At 44.6% G+C, this 14,641-nt stretch overlaps 1 protein-coding gene across 3 annotated transcripts in view; it reads left to right on the top strand.

Moving 5' to 3' along the window:
* ebf3a (EBF transcription factor 3a) overlaps positions 1 to 14,641 on the top strand; it is a 94,659-nt gene that overhangs the window by 2,523 nt on the left and 77,495 nt on the right. For all 3 annotated transcript variants that reach the window (XM_083687365.1, XM_083687366.1, XM_083687364.1), the window contains exons 5-6: positions 1,374 to 1,447; positions 2,931 to 2,999. In XM_083687365.1, coding sequence (XP_083543491.1) covers positions 1,374 to 1,447; positions 2,931 to 2,999 — 143 coding nt within the window. The remainder of the gene's footprint in view (positions 1 to 1,373; positions 1,448 to 2,930; positions 3,000 to 14,641) is intronic.

Below are 14,641 nucleotides of genomic sequence, written 5' to 3'. Positions count from 1 at the left end.
TTCGTGTATTAATATGTTGGCAGGTCTCATAATACTGAAAATATACACGTTGAATGCATCCCGCTCCTCAGTGACTGGGTCTGTATATGATCAAAGAGTCAATGACGCTGAACAGTCAGTTTATGGATTTATCTGCAGCAGAGGCCAGCGAAATAAATCACACCACGATAACTACAATACTCCCAAAACCACACCAATTTATGTGGTGTGCCCCTCCTGCCCCCTAACTGAAAAAAAAACAAAAAAACACACACACACACACACAAACTAGATTTAGTGTTTGAAAAAAGTGAAAGCGACTGACGAGTATTACATTGATCATTGACCAACAATTTGATTGTGTAGTGGTAGCTGCTTATTGTCAAACATTAAATGTGGTTCACATGAAGTGAATTTTCACATGTTGTAGACTGCACGACCGCTTCTAATCTCTCCACACTCTCAGTAGCCCCGTTGTTCTTATGTGAATAGAAATTTGATATAGCGTGTCCTACATTTGACATGATCGCTAATTACAGAGTTTATCTTTGAGGAAAGCATCGGGTTTGGGTTTGCATCCATTCAAAACTGAGCCTAACGCCGATCGCGGGACGGGATAGTCAAAACATGAGGGCGCGTTGGAGTGTACCGTGGATCACAGACCGAGAGAGAGAGGGAAAGAGGGAGAGACGGAGGGATAGAGGGAGAGACGGAGAGGGGAGGGAGAGACAGAGCAAAAAGAACTGAGAGCGAACGCACCTACAGCTCCACGCCATCTGTTAAAGCCAATGCTCAAAAATTAGTCAACCGTACCCCCGACACCGCTTTTTATCCAAAGAAAAATCATTGTTAGCGGCTCCAAATAAACAACAGATTGCCCATTAGCACTTTCCCCCCAACTATCTGTAGATTATAACCACGTTGATGTAGACGGTTATGGCTATTATTTACATCGCCCATCTGCATCTGAGAAGCAACGTGTGATAGGGATTCATCTCTGAAATTGATTACAACAAAATATCTACAATGTTTAGTATTAATTATATGAAACATTTCTTCTACCCAATCACTTGGCTCAATATTTAAATTAATCGTATTTGATTGTATTATAAATATATGTGTATGACAATTATGCTTGAAAGATTAAAATACAAATGCATCTATATTTATATTTGTTAGGGATCTATAGGCCTGTTCTAGTATTGTAGTTATGTTGGTATTTTATTGCCCTTCATTCTCAATTAATTGAATCAATTACGAAATTAATCGTTCATTTGATTAATTTAATGTTGATTTAAATCTAAGTGTAGTGTATGCCTCGTCTATTGTGTGCGCCAAAATTGAAATGTATTATTCCATTATATTTCTGATGTATTTTTCGCTTTGATTTCAAGGCTATTATTTATGAAGGCCAAGACAAAAATCCAGAGATGTGCCGAGTCCTCCTCACCCACGAAATTATGTGCAGGTATGATAATATCGCAATGATTGCAATTGTAAACGAAATGTCTATACATGAATGTGTCTTTCATTGTTTGATATTTGTTTATTTGGGCCCATATATATATGTTGTTAATTTTGGCGATTTCAGTTTTTGGGAGATGCCTACTCCATGGTCGATGTATTGTCCCACAACCTCTTGTTACGGTGAAAACATATCGATGAGTAGGCTATTTGGAGACTCATAGCATATCTGTTACAACTACACACAACCCTGAATAACGGGACATGTCGAACCGAACAACGAGGTCGCATTGCATGGATGACCATCGGACATGATGGTAAACCAAACCACATTCTATCAAATGAGTGGATATGCGGGGCTTTATATTCGACTGACATAGGCTGTGACAAAAAACATTACTGGTCATTGATGACATGAGATGCCAGTATATATCCTGGATATCCCCGATCAAAAACGGAAAACTATTGTTTTTGATAGCTCATTTTGGCCCCTGCGCCAGAGTCACGGATTAGATGAAGTTGTATGAATGATTTGAGGAAGATGACCCGTAGATGTGCTAACATCCGGGGTCGTAGCGTATGAGGTCACTGTACAGCAGCGGGCATCATGCTCTTTTCCTCATTATCATGCGATAATGTACAGAAGGGACGTTTCTCCTTCGATGCTGGCATGCATATCAATTATGTTTCTGATTCCTGCATACACAGCTTCTTGTAGGGCCATTTCCAAGGAAAATGCGCAGATGTGATGTTGAGCAATAAGTGGAGGACTGTAGACTTTCTTTAATCGCTTTAGCTGTCAGCTTTAAAGAGCTTTACATTCTCACCATACCATATGGTGGTAATTTAGCTCATTTGGACATGTAACCATAATACAACTATGCTTTTTTAAATGCAAGAAGCATAACATTTTAGTCCCATTTCAACATTAATTAAAGCTGCAGTGATGGGACCATGGCGAGACCCACCACGTACAGACAACACCACTTTGGGGGAAGATTGATGCAGGCTTTTGAGCTTATAATTAATAAATGCCCCACAGAAAGACTGGTTGAAGGTGGCATCTTGCATCCTCTCCAGAAATAACAGCTTGACAATTAGAGGTAAACAAAAGCTGAAGCTGTGAAAAGTTATTCCCCTGCCTCCTGGCATCGCCTCTTCTCAGTTCACTGCTAAGGCAAACACCACAACATGTTGTTTTCCATCTTTTAGCAGCAGTGGCAATGCTAGATGTTTACCCGCTGCGACTGACTGGCTACCGTACCAATCAACAGCGTCAAGCTTAGCCACGATGATGAACTCTGTTTCATGCTCAGATAAAGATCAAATTAAAAACACCAAAAAATAAACACTGTTAGACTGTTGTGAAGGTACACACACACATACACACACACAAACACACACACACACACACACACACACACACACACACACACAGACTGAACCGTCTGAACTTGACTTGACCGTGTCACGTTTCTCCTCTCCAGCCGGTGTTGTGACAAGAAAAGTTGTGGGAACAGGAATGAGACCCCCTCAGACCCTGTTATCATCGACAGGTAAGCGCCGCTATCTGTGTTCCTGTCTCTCGTGTTGTTGTGTGTGTGAGAGAGTTGAGTGGCCCATGGCCCTCCTAAGCCTGTGCTTTTGCCTGGTGTGTGTCTCTGTGTCTCTGTACAGCTCCAGCGCTGTGTGTTGTTCTTCCCTGCGTTGTGATACGCAGGTGGGTTGACTTGGAAACCTGCTCGTCTCGCTAGGGATTGGGTAATTGCTAGCCAGTTGTCAAGGGAAGAGCTTTCCAGCGGCCTCTCTTCCTCTCGCTGTGTGAGGAGCCTCGTTTACGCCTTGAGAGCGTTTGGCTTTAAATTCAGACCTGTATCATTGAGTGCCTGCTCCTAATGCCTTAACAAGTGTTTTATAGTGTATTGTGTCATTTATTCCATTTTATTACCTCAGGCCTCTGCATATGGAGGTTTTGCCATTGTCCCCCAGACTAGCGCTTGGTAGAGCCATGATAGATTGTATGTTGTTGTTGTTGTTGGGTACTGAGTTTTCTCAGCTGTGATTTATTGCATGTTAACGCATAAGGTGGGCTAATTTGCGTGTAGGTTTGATGTTTATTAGTACCAATACTACAAGGTCCTCAGGAGGGCTGGGTGGGGAGTGTAGGGCCTCTGGTCGTGTCAGAGGGAGCTGGAGGATCTTTGTCATAGTTGTTGATGGTGAACTTTGCTGTCCCCAAAGCCTGAGAAATTAGACCAGGGGAAAGATGATGAGCAAAGCCGGGCGGAATATGCGCCACCAGTGGATAGCAATGCTAATGTTTGACTTGCTGGAATAGCTGTTTGCTTAGCGGGGAATGTTTGGTATCTGACACAGGGAACATCTCTCTTATTAGTAATCAAATAGGGACGGCCAGTTGCTGCCATCACTCAGAGCGGAGTGTCAACCGGTGGAAAATAGGACTCGCATTCTGGGAGCGCTGAATTTATGGATGTATTCACATGCATTTGGTTCTCCGTGCATTTCACGCTGTTACACATTATTGCTATATGACTCTATTTTTTTTTTCCTTTTTGGTCTCTTGTTACAGACAAACATATAACATTTTTATTAATGGAATGCTGTTTCGCAAATGCCGAGGTGGAATTATTATTTTCATAGCTTCCCTCAGCTATATAAATATCTCTACATAATGTTTACATGTGTTTCACATTGCCCTCTTATTGTATCTTGACAAATTGGACAGCGGAATGACAGCCCGAACTGCCAATGCCAGTGTAATGTGGACTGTGCAATAACAACACGTTAACAAGCAGGATTTACTGGTTCTGTGCTTAGCAGTGTTATCACTCTTGGATGTTGCCCTGCTTTTTATTATGATTATCATTGCCTAACTATCATAAACTTCTGTGTGGGCGCTGAGGGTTGACGAAGGAGACGTTGTTGTCTAAAGCAGTGATTTAGGTGGTTGTATGTCCCACATGTACGGCAGGGGTGTAGCGCTAATAATCGCAAGGTGGAGACCCGTGTCTCTTGTGCCTTCAGGACAAGAGCTGATGGGACTTCAGGAGTACGCCGGTTTGTTTTGGTTGGAGGACAAGAAAACGTGTCTCCCTTCCAGCGAGTGGTTCCCTGGGAAGCCTCAGTAACATGAAGCCTTTTTCACTTGTAGAGCCAACGATACAGTATATTTAGCTTCAAAGTAATGGAAGGTGAGCACTTTAAAACAGGGTGTCACTGATATTGAGCGCATTTGCTCTTCCCATAAATTGCTCTGCTTTTGTATTGTCACTAAATACAGTTCAAAGTATCCAGTGTCTACGCGCTTTGTGCTTCAATCTGGCGAACAATGAGTGTAACATAAGTCAAATAGGAAAAGGAGTACAGTGGAGGGAGAATTGAATCCCAGGGAGAGAGAAAAAAAAGACAAGTGAAAAGGGGGGGATATTGTAGTGAGTTCAAACAGTGGATAAAAAAGCTCCCATTTTCATTGTGATGTGTGTGAATGGGATTGGGGGGGTATCGTTTTCATAGAGGAGTATGATCGCGTTCTGTGGAATCACAAAAGCAGATGGTCCTCATTAGGCTGTCCCATTGTCTGCCTATCACAACGAGCGGCAGATGATTTTATCCTTTTGCACTCTGTACATCCAGGCAGAAATCACTGCAACACAAAGTCCCCAGTGAGTGTAGTGCTAATGTATGTGGGTGCACATATAACATCATAAGACATGGGAAAAAACACACAGCTCTCTCTATTGTTCTCTGTCTCTCTATGTGTGTGTGTGTGTGTGTGTGTGTGTGGGGCTGTGACATTCCAAGAAAATGTGTATGAAAATTGAACATTCTCATTTGGCTATGGAGTTAAATTTTTTGTCTTTTTTTTTATTGATGTTACTTATGTTTCATGTTGACCATTCTTCTGGAAATGTGGGTTTTGCATCTACATGAACAAGAGTGTCCAACTGTTGGAAACTGAAAGGACTGATTGTTGAGTCAGACAAGGGAGGTCCGATTACGTTACAATCAAAACATCTAACTGCAGCGCTCCGGAGAGAGAGAGAGAGAGAGAGAGAGGGAGAGAGAGGGGGAGAGAGAGGGGGAGAGAGAGGGAGAGAGAGGGAGAGAGAGAGAGAGGGCGAGCGAGAGCGAGTGGGAGATGGTTTAGCACTGTTCAGGCATGCTAACCAGTCTCGTGATCCATTATCGATAACGCTCTCAGCAACATTTTCCCAGATGGCACATGGGGCAGTCACACTGCTAGTTGGCATGGCGTCGGACAGTCACTGGCAACCGTGCAGATCTGGCATTTTCAATGGAGTTTAGGAGACTTATCATTCCAAATGTGTCCTATTTTCCTGTAATCAGGCCAGACATCTGTTTATCCCATTTTCTCTTGGACTTTGTTACAGCTCTACGTTTTGAAAAAAAAGAGAGGAAAGTTGGTCGGATTTAACAGCTGTTACAGAATTTCGACCCCAATGGGATGTTGAAATATATGAAAACCAACCCTCTACTCCAATACTGTACGTCGTCCCTATTTATTTGAGACATTTAGAAAAGAAAAGGGTCTTTGGAACCTAATGTTCTATAGATAAGCTGACCTGGACAGCTTGATAAACAAGTAGGACTGTTCTGTCAAGGCTTGGCGGTAGCCTCATTCACAATTCCCAGCTTATGTTTTCCGAACTAATAATGGCGGAGTGTCCGAAGACTGATTGGGGTTTTCCCTGGCGGGCGGAGCTTCCTTTCACTTCCTGTCACAAAGGTCAACATAGGCCGCCCTCTGCAGACCGCCCACTCCATGAATAATTAATGGAGATTGACTTTTTTTTCTCTTTCTTTTTTTTTATTTGATGTCAGTTCCACACAGTTGTGCACGGGGACATTTCATTCATATCTCTCATTTAGAGGCCCTACTTGCACCTGTTCAAGTATTAATATCACGTAATCTGGGTCCGATGCTGATTTTGCTGGGTAACTGGGTAATTATGACTAGACCTTGCCAACGGTGAATGTTGAGTTAATATCTTATATATCCAGTCTCACGATTTTTTTTTAAATTGAAAATGAAATTAAAAAAGGACAACTTAGGACAACAATCAACACTGACCAGTGCCCAGTGTTTTTGTTTCCTCCCTCATATGCAATCAGACAAGTTAAGTAGCTTCTCCTCCCACATGGCTTTGCAGCGGCACGATTAAAAGCAGACTCGTTGAAAGCTGTACAAATGCCAACGTTTAGAAGGTCAGCGCTTTTGTTGGGGAAAAACGCTATGCAAATTAGGATCTGCAAAAAGGGACATTAAACTAAATTCAATTCATTGTCTTCCCTTAATGTCATTTACATTTTGGCTAAGTCCGGGGACTGTCAAGGAGGATTTCCGAAATCATTTTAATTACATATCAGCTCTGAAACAGAGAGGACCGACCTCGCCCAGGCAACATTTGGAGAACCTGGGAAGTGCCTCTCTGTTTATTAACCTCCTTGAATGACATGTTTTGGTGGCATCTGCATAGTGTAATTAAAAGAGAGTGTTAAGTATCAATTCCACTTCTCACCTCCTCCCGTCGTACGTTCAGACAGAGGCAGTCGAGGGCAGATGAGAGGATGAGCGCTTGGTTAGTTTTGGCTCTGAACATTTTATTATTCGCCCACCCCCCACCCAACCCCACCCCCCATCTCAGGTGACTTTCACTGGTGTATTTTTAATGTTGTGTCCAGTGTGGAAATGGCTGTGTCTTCCTGCAGCCCTCTGCTGGCGACCTAGTGTTGATATCAAGCGCCATAGAAGTACTGATTAATGAGAGTGCCTGAAAGAAATACATCAGGCCAGGAATCCAGCCACTGGAGCTGTGTTCATGGAAGTACACAGGTGTGAACATCTTTGAGTTATTTATGAGCAAGTCAGCAACCTCTGTGTTGGAGAGAGAGAGAGAGAGAGAGAGAGAGGGATGTGGGGGAGAGGAAGAGGGAGAGAGAAACACACACACAGAGAAAGAGAGACATACATAGAGCAGACATACATAAACAAGAAAACAACAACATTGCTCTCCTTCAAATGAGTACGTCTGGTCAAAACATGATTGTTATGGTCAACGTCAGGACTGCAATTCCAGAAACTATAGACGACGAGACGGCTAGCTGGTGACTCTGGAAATAACAAAGAAAACCACGTGTTTTCATGTTGTGTGCCTCTGCGGCTTGCGGTGATTAAAACCTAGCTGTTAGTGTTTGCCTAAGTATAATCTGTTCTACCCAACCACTTATTTGCGGTGCGGTGTATCTGAGCTCTGCCTTTTGGACTGCCAGTCACAAGCCCCGCTTTGGCTTTCTCTCTCGTTTGTTTGCTTGGCTTCCCATTATAGCTGTCTCATTTTGCCTTTGGCATGTAAACCTACACTGGGAGATCCTTGTACACAGGATTTTTTTGTTATGGGAGTGTATGTTTTTTTTTTTAAAGACAAGCAAGGAGACAGAGAGGGGTGGTTTAGGTGAGAGGGGGAGGGGTGAGGGAATGGGGGGTGGGGTGGGGTGAGGGGTAGGGTAGGGGGGGGTGGGGGGAGGGGGGGGGAGGACAGGCAAGCCAGGGCTGTCAAAAACTGTACTGAGTGAGGAGCCGTGATACAAACCATCCGCTGCTTCTGGTAGTGTCTTATCGAGGGGGGAAGCGATACCGTACCCTCGCTGCCAGTCAGTTAGTTGACTTGTTTTTGATGAATTGCGTAAAAAAAAAAAAAAAGAAGAAGAAGAAAAATCTTAACACAACAGAGCATGAGAATGTGAACCAGAACAGACAGCGATTATTATCTCTAAATAGGATCTTTGTCTGTGTGCACACATTTCAAACACAAACACAAACAAACAGACACACACACACACACACAAACGCACACGCGCACGCACGCACGCAGGCAGGCAGGCAGGCAGGCAGGCAGGCAGGCAGGCAGGCAGGCAGGCAGGCACGCACACACACACTATTATTAGGAATCATTTCAATTCTGAGCGGCTGAACTGATTGAGCGGTCTGAGAGCCGGGGTCAGAGTTCAACAGCTGTCCCAGCCACAAGCAGGTCACTCGCTCTAACTGACAGTTGTCTGCGTAAGAGTATTTTTTTAATGAAGATTGTCACATTATATGCCAGAAAGTGATGGACTGGCAGATGTACAGGGGATGGGAAAGCCAGAGTGTTTGACCTGTTCTTGGCAGACACCTCTCTCACACTCAGAGAAAACCTACACCACCACCAGCCTCCCGAATCCTGCCAGAGATCCCCTCAGCTCAGAGAATAGCGAGCATGTTGGATAGGGAGCAGCTTTCCAACACGACTCTAACCTCACCGTCAGGCCTAGGCACTAAGCTCCGTAAATCAGTCAGATGAACACAGCTATTCTGAAGTCGTTGCTTTCAGGGCTAGTTCCCACCCCTTACAGTAAGTCATCCAAATCGAAATGTGGGACGGTGTTGAACGTAGCAGGTAGCAAGCGAGCAGTTGAATCGCTGAGCGTTTCCCCTTGGCGGTTGGTTTCGGTCGGTCGGTAGGGAAATGGCTTTAGCATGTGTGGAGAGGAAGGGACACACATGGCGGTGTTGTTGTAAGACATGTTGCACACAGGGCCCTGGCCAGCGGAAGAGAGGACGGCTCCAGTCAGTCGCTGGTGAAGGACGGAACACGGCCCTCACATCTGGTGAGAAAGAACAGCTCAGCGGCAGAGGGGCAGGGGCAGAGACCGAGACGAAGAGAGAGAGAGAGGGAGAGAGAGAGAGAGAGAGAGAGAGAGAGAGAGAGAGAGAGAGAGAGAGGGGTGTTCTGGTACTAAATGACGCCGTGGAGGAATTTCAGCACAGGGCATTATATTTCAATAAAAACACGGACGTGATATTAGCTTTGATAGAGAAACATTGGCGAACGGAAAAAAAACGGAGAAAAAGAAAACAGAGAGAGAGAGAGAGGAAGAGAGAGAGAGAGAAAAAGAGAGAAAAAACAAAACATATAACATGCAAGCTTTTAAATTATTTTTACGAGCTGCAAAGTGAAATATGGATTTTCTTCTTTTTTTTTCTTCCTTTTTTTTTTTTTTTCTTTTTTAACGTCGAATCCTTCTATCGCCTGATAGAAGTGTTCTCGCGTGTGTGAAGAAAACAACATATTTCATTACAGATTTAGAGAGTGAGACTGAAGAGGACATATGACAGAGGGTCTGGCAGAGTTATTGAGAGGCAAATCAGCCAGCTCAGACGATCCTTCTCCGAGGGGGACATATGTGCGCTAAAAGGGGGCTTTATTTGATTGGGAACACAAAGGGGGGGTGGGGGGTGTAGGAGGGATGGGGGGGGGGGGGGGGTGGGTGTGGGTGGGGGGGGGGGGGGCACTCCCCTTTTGTTGAGCAGTGTGAAGGCCCCTGCTGGAGCTCTGTGTGCTCACTGTCAACACTGCTTGTTGGTACCCACCACCACACAGAAGGCAAGGCCCAGACATGGAGTGCACACACACACACACACACACACACACACACACACACACACGCATACACGCTTACACACACACACACACACACGCGCGCACACACATACACACACACATACGCATGCACATACACACACACGCACGCACGCACGCACGCACACACACACTTGTGCGCACACGCACACACTTAAAAAAAACAAAGCCAGACAGTTGGAGAGGGTTGTTACACAATAGGCAGGCGCGGGACATGTTCTTTTGAATAACAACCAGGGAAATCGAATCAGTTTTGGTTTTTGTAAAGGTTTTCTGGAATGTACTCCCAGCTTTCACGACCATTTACTGACTCAGATCTTTGTAATACAGTAAAGTTGCCAACTTGGAAAAGCTGTAGTAGCTCTCGTTTTCCCTCACATCCTTTTACACGCAAAGAAAATGCAGCTAAGTCTTTTGTTTCAGACTCTTCAGATCGGAGGAGATAATAATTGTCAATTTGTTTTATCAGTGGGTAGTGGTTACCGCTTTTCCGAGAGAGTGATGTTATTTTTTTCCCAGACGTTTGCATCTTCTAAACCTCCTCTCCAAATTCCACCTTGTTGGATGCTTTATCAACCCTATAATAAATAAAGTAAATGTTTGGTGAGTGTTAACCACGTCAGCCTGTTGGACAGCTCCTACATCCTGCTCGGGGCTGTGTTTGTGGTCTCCGGTTGGAAGACCGGAGTGATGTGAGCCTTTTGTCCTTCTTACGGTTAACTACAAACTGAAGCCACAGCATTTGTTTCACATTAGGAGAGGTTTGTAAATCAGATCAATGTGTTGAGGGCTCCTCTGGTCCTCAGAGGCATCACTGCTGTCACTCCTCTTGGATACACACAGTAACACACAGTAACACACACACCTCATGCACACGTACGTGCACGCGCACATGCATGCGCACACACACGCACACACACACACACACACACACACACACACACACACACACACACACACACACGCACACACACACACACACTGCGCACACACACATATCTCCATCCATTCCCATTTTCTGAATGTGGCTTCAATTTGCTGTGTGACACTGGAGAGATTAGGTTAGGAAACAGTGTGTGGATTGTATTGGACATGGTGCTGGTCCTGCCAATTGGAGGTCACAGGACAGCGATCTGGACATTGGAGCACCAGCCCATCAGTTACCCCAAGAGAGGAGCACTGGTCCTTGGCCACCGTCCACCCCCACACCCCCTCCCCACCCCCCTCACCCCAGGGATGCCAGAAAGAAGGATCCACAGAGGAACCTTCAAAAGCAGCAGCAAATAAGCATCATTTGTTAAAGTTGACACGTAATCTCTAAATATAGCCTTGCTCTGTCAAAGGATTATCATAGAGGTCCGCTCTCTATCTGCTATCTGCTCCCTCTCTCTCTCTCTCTCTCTCTCTCTCTCTCTCTCTCCTATGATATGGAATGTGTCTTTGTATCAAAAGTACTTCTGAGTGTGGTTTTTTCCCCCTCTTCTGCTTTGTTAGATAGATGCTAGAGAGGATAGGAGCTCGTGGGTCTGGAACGTGTGAAAACAGAACAGGGTATTTCATATGATTGCCCCGTAAAAACTGAGTACAAATGATGCAACACTGAATAACCCTTAAGTAAAAAAAAAAGAATAAAAAAAAAAAAGAAGGAAAAAATACTAAAATAACACTGGAGAGAGAGAGAGAAAGAGAGAGAGAGAGAGAGAGAGAGAGAGAAAGAGAGAGAGAGAGAGAGAGAAAAAATGATACATTTTGCACAAAGAGAGCTCAATAACAAGTGGTGCAATTGTGGGTTCAGCCATCCAGCCACAAAGTCTGAAATCCATTCTCTAGCTCAAGGCTATTTGTCATTATAAGTGAACCACTACTCTTGTTTCCCAAGACCTCATTATAATTATTCCCAGCAATTATGAAGTCCAGAACCCCACTCCAGTCCAACACACATTAGTTACCATTTATTAGGCTTAAAGCACTAACTCATTTACATTGTTTTAAATATGGGCTGTGATGTTGATTTATAGTGTGTGTGTGTGTGTGTGTGAATGTGTGTGTGTGTGTGTGTGTGTGTGCGTGTGTGTGTGTATGTGCGTGTGTGTGTGTGTGTGTGTGTGTGTGCGCTTCAGTTCAGGTGAAGTTGATGAGACATCATTAGATACAGCAAAATGTTGACACTCTAAATGTGTTGTGAACATGATGCGTAATCGCTTGTAAGCATAAAGGTACCACATCAGTCAAACCCCTCGATAGGATCCAATGTCTCCTGATTCCTTTGATGCAATTAAAAACCCTTAAAGGATCTAACTGTAACGTTTTACCATTTAGTCCCCCCCCCCTCAAAATTGATTTGGGTACTTTTGTGTTCCATTTGGAGGTCAAATTACTAGTGATGCATCATCTGAACCGAGAGGCTTAGAGTATTAGTGAGGTAAAGCTTTACAATATTATCTCTGAAAGCCACCCTCTGCTAAATGATAGTGTTCATATCACTCCAGTCAAAGTCTTGATCAAGCACAGAAAAAAAAAAAAAACCTCTTATCAATACAATTGTGCATAGGCATGTGCTTGCTTCGAGACCTGTAGAAAGTCCCATGGAACTCACAAGTATTCTGATGCCGGGATGCGGATAATTATCTTCTTCTGAAGAACGTACACAATGGCCCCCAGGATGATGAATTGATCCTAGATTGGGAGCGTGGTTCAACTGTCATGTTCTGGAGATAAGGGGAGCATGGGGGATTGCTCATTTTCTCTGCTAGCTCCCAGCCAGACAGTTTATTAGCGTAAACCCCAAATGTTTAGTAAACTCATTAGGTTCCATCTAATGCTAATTTATCATCATAGAAAGAGATGGGTCTTAGAGTGGGGCGCAGGCCAGTGGGGGGGGGGGGGGGGGGGGTGGCGGCAGTTGAAAGCACGGCGATTTATGGAGACCATCTGATCAATCACCCCTCGTGTAGCCCGGGCGGCCATATTTCATTAAACGCTCTGGACCACTAAATGACCCGGAGGATTATGTCTTCGGCAATCACTTTTTTTTAGGGGGGGGGGGTGTTGCTCGGCAAATGATCTGCTCAGATGATGATTATCTGAAGGAAAACACTGGCTGGCTTTAAGTCCCGTAACCACCCCCCCACCCCCCACCCCCACTACCCCCCCATTCCCATATCAGACAGTTTAAGTCTTGTTCACCCTCCCCCACCCCCTCCCCCCCTTACCCCTTCTCATCTCAGACGGGTGGCCAGTTTGAAGGGCTCTTTAGAAATCTAAAAAGCCCGTTGCCTTTTGAAGAGAAGTGGGTAGAATCATAGACAAGTACCGTGTGTGTGTGTGTGTGTGTGTGTGTGTGTGTGTGTGTGTGTGTGTGTGTGTGTGTGTGCTCTAAGTGCCCCGTGGCTTCTACACCTCAAAGGGACGGAGAGAAGAAGTTCAAATACTACAGTAGCACCATTTCGAACACGATTATATCTTACCCCTCTATTTTCTGAAGTAGATAATACAGGATCTGTCAGAGCCCCGGCTAACCAATTCTGCGCTAATGTAATTCTTATGATCCTCTGCCAGGTAAAATGTGGAATCGTTGAAGTGTGAGCTATTGATTCACCATGTCTCCTGATGTTAATCATTAGGAATGAGACACATAAAAACGAGCCCCACTGTATAAGTCTATTTTACACTGGATCCGAATTAAGGTGCTAGGGTTAGGAGTCCTACTACTTTTTTATAGAGGGTTTAAGCACAGCTTTAACTTAAACCCCACACATTCTCATATCTGGAAAACGAGGAGAAATCTCTCACCAAAAAAGCACAAAGAATAGCAGTGAAAATAAAATATGACAGGTATTTCCTTGTGCTGGTTCAGTGGTAAAGAAGGAGGGTCCCTGTGTGGTGTGTATTAATTCACCTGACGGAATGTTCCCGCGGTTTGATTTACCATCTGATTAAGGCCTGCTGGTGTGCCGGCCAATTGAAATCAGATCCCATCCGCAGCTCTGCTGCTGTATTGATCCCTATTTAACATCAAGGCACGAAATGGATTGCCATTGATTAACAATAAAAACACTCGCCAGCTTGTCCGGGAGCACGCTCAATATTCTCAATGAAAAAGCATTGTGCCAACGGCCCTCCCGCTATTGAACGGCGGTGAAAATGAGGCGGCGGGACGGCGAATATAAAAACCAACAGACGATAAGAAACGCACCACTTGACTTAAGCTGATATGAATTTCGAACATAAAAAAAAAAAAAGAAAAGCAATCTGCCTAGTTTTGACAGCTTGCTCATGAAAGTGGAATCCAAAACCCTTTGGAATGCGAGGCCGTACGGAGGCGTGGGTCGTAAGCCAGCTTCCCATCGCCATCGTCATCTCCCTTACCGAATGGTTTAAGAATGTCTTGGATTCCTCCGGCTCTGGAGCAATTTCCCAGCTTACATTGCAGCGATAGCCACACACCTGCACACACACATCCACTAAACCCTTCGCTAAAACCCTCCTATTATACCACACACACTGATGAGCCAGAGCACATATGGATTTAGTGACGTGTAGTGATTTGGAGAGCCCCTGTCCACTTTGAGTCATGTCTCAGCACCGATGTATCCAGTACTCAGCTCTTGGCAACCCAATAGCTTCTCCACTGCCATGCTCCAGCCCAGGGAGGGCTTGCGAGCATCTGAAAGAAATTATCCAATCTTGAACATCCA

Source organism: Argentina silus (assembly GCF_951799395.1).
Source record: "Argentina silus genome assembly, chromosome: 16".
NCBI lineage: Eukaryota > Metazoa > Chordata > Actinopteri > Argentiniformes > Argentinidae > Argentina > Argentina silus.
The sequence above is the reverse complement of the archived record's forward strand: the minus strand, read 5'-3'. Positions and strand labels throughout refer to the sequence as shown.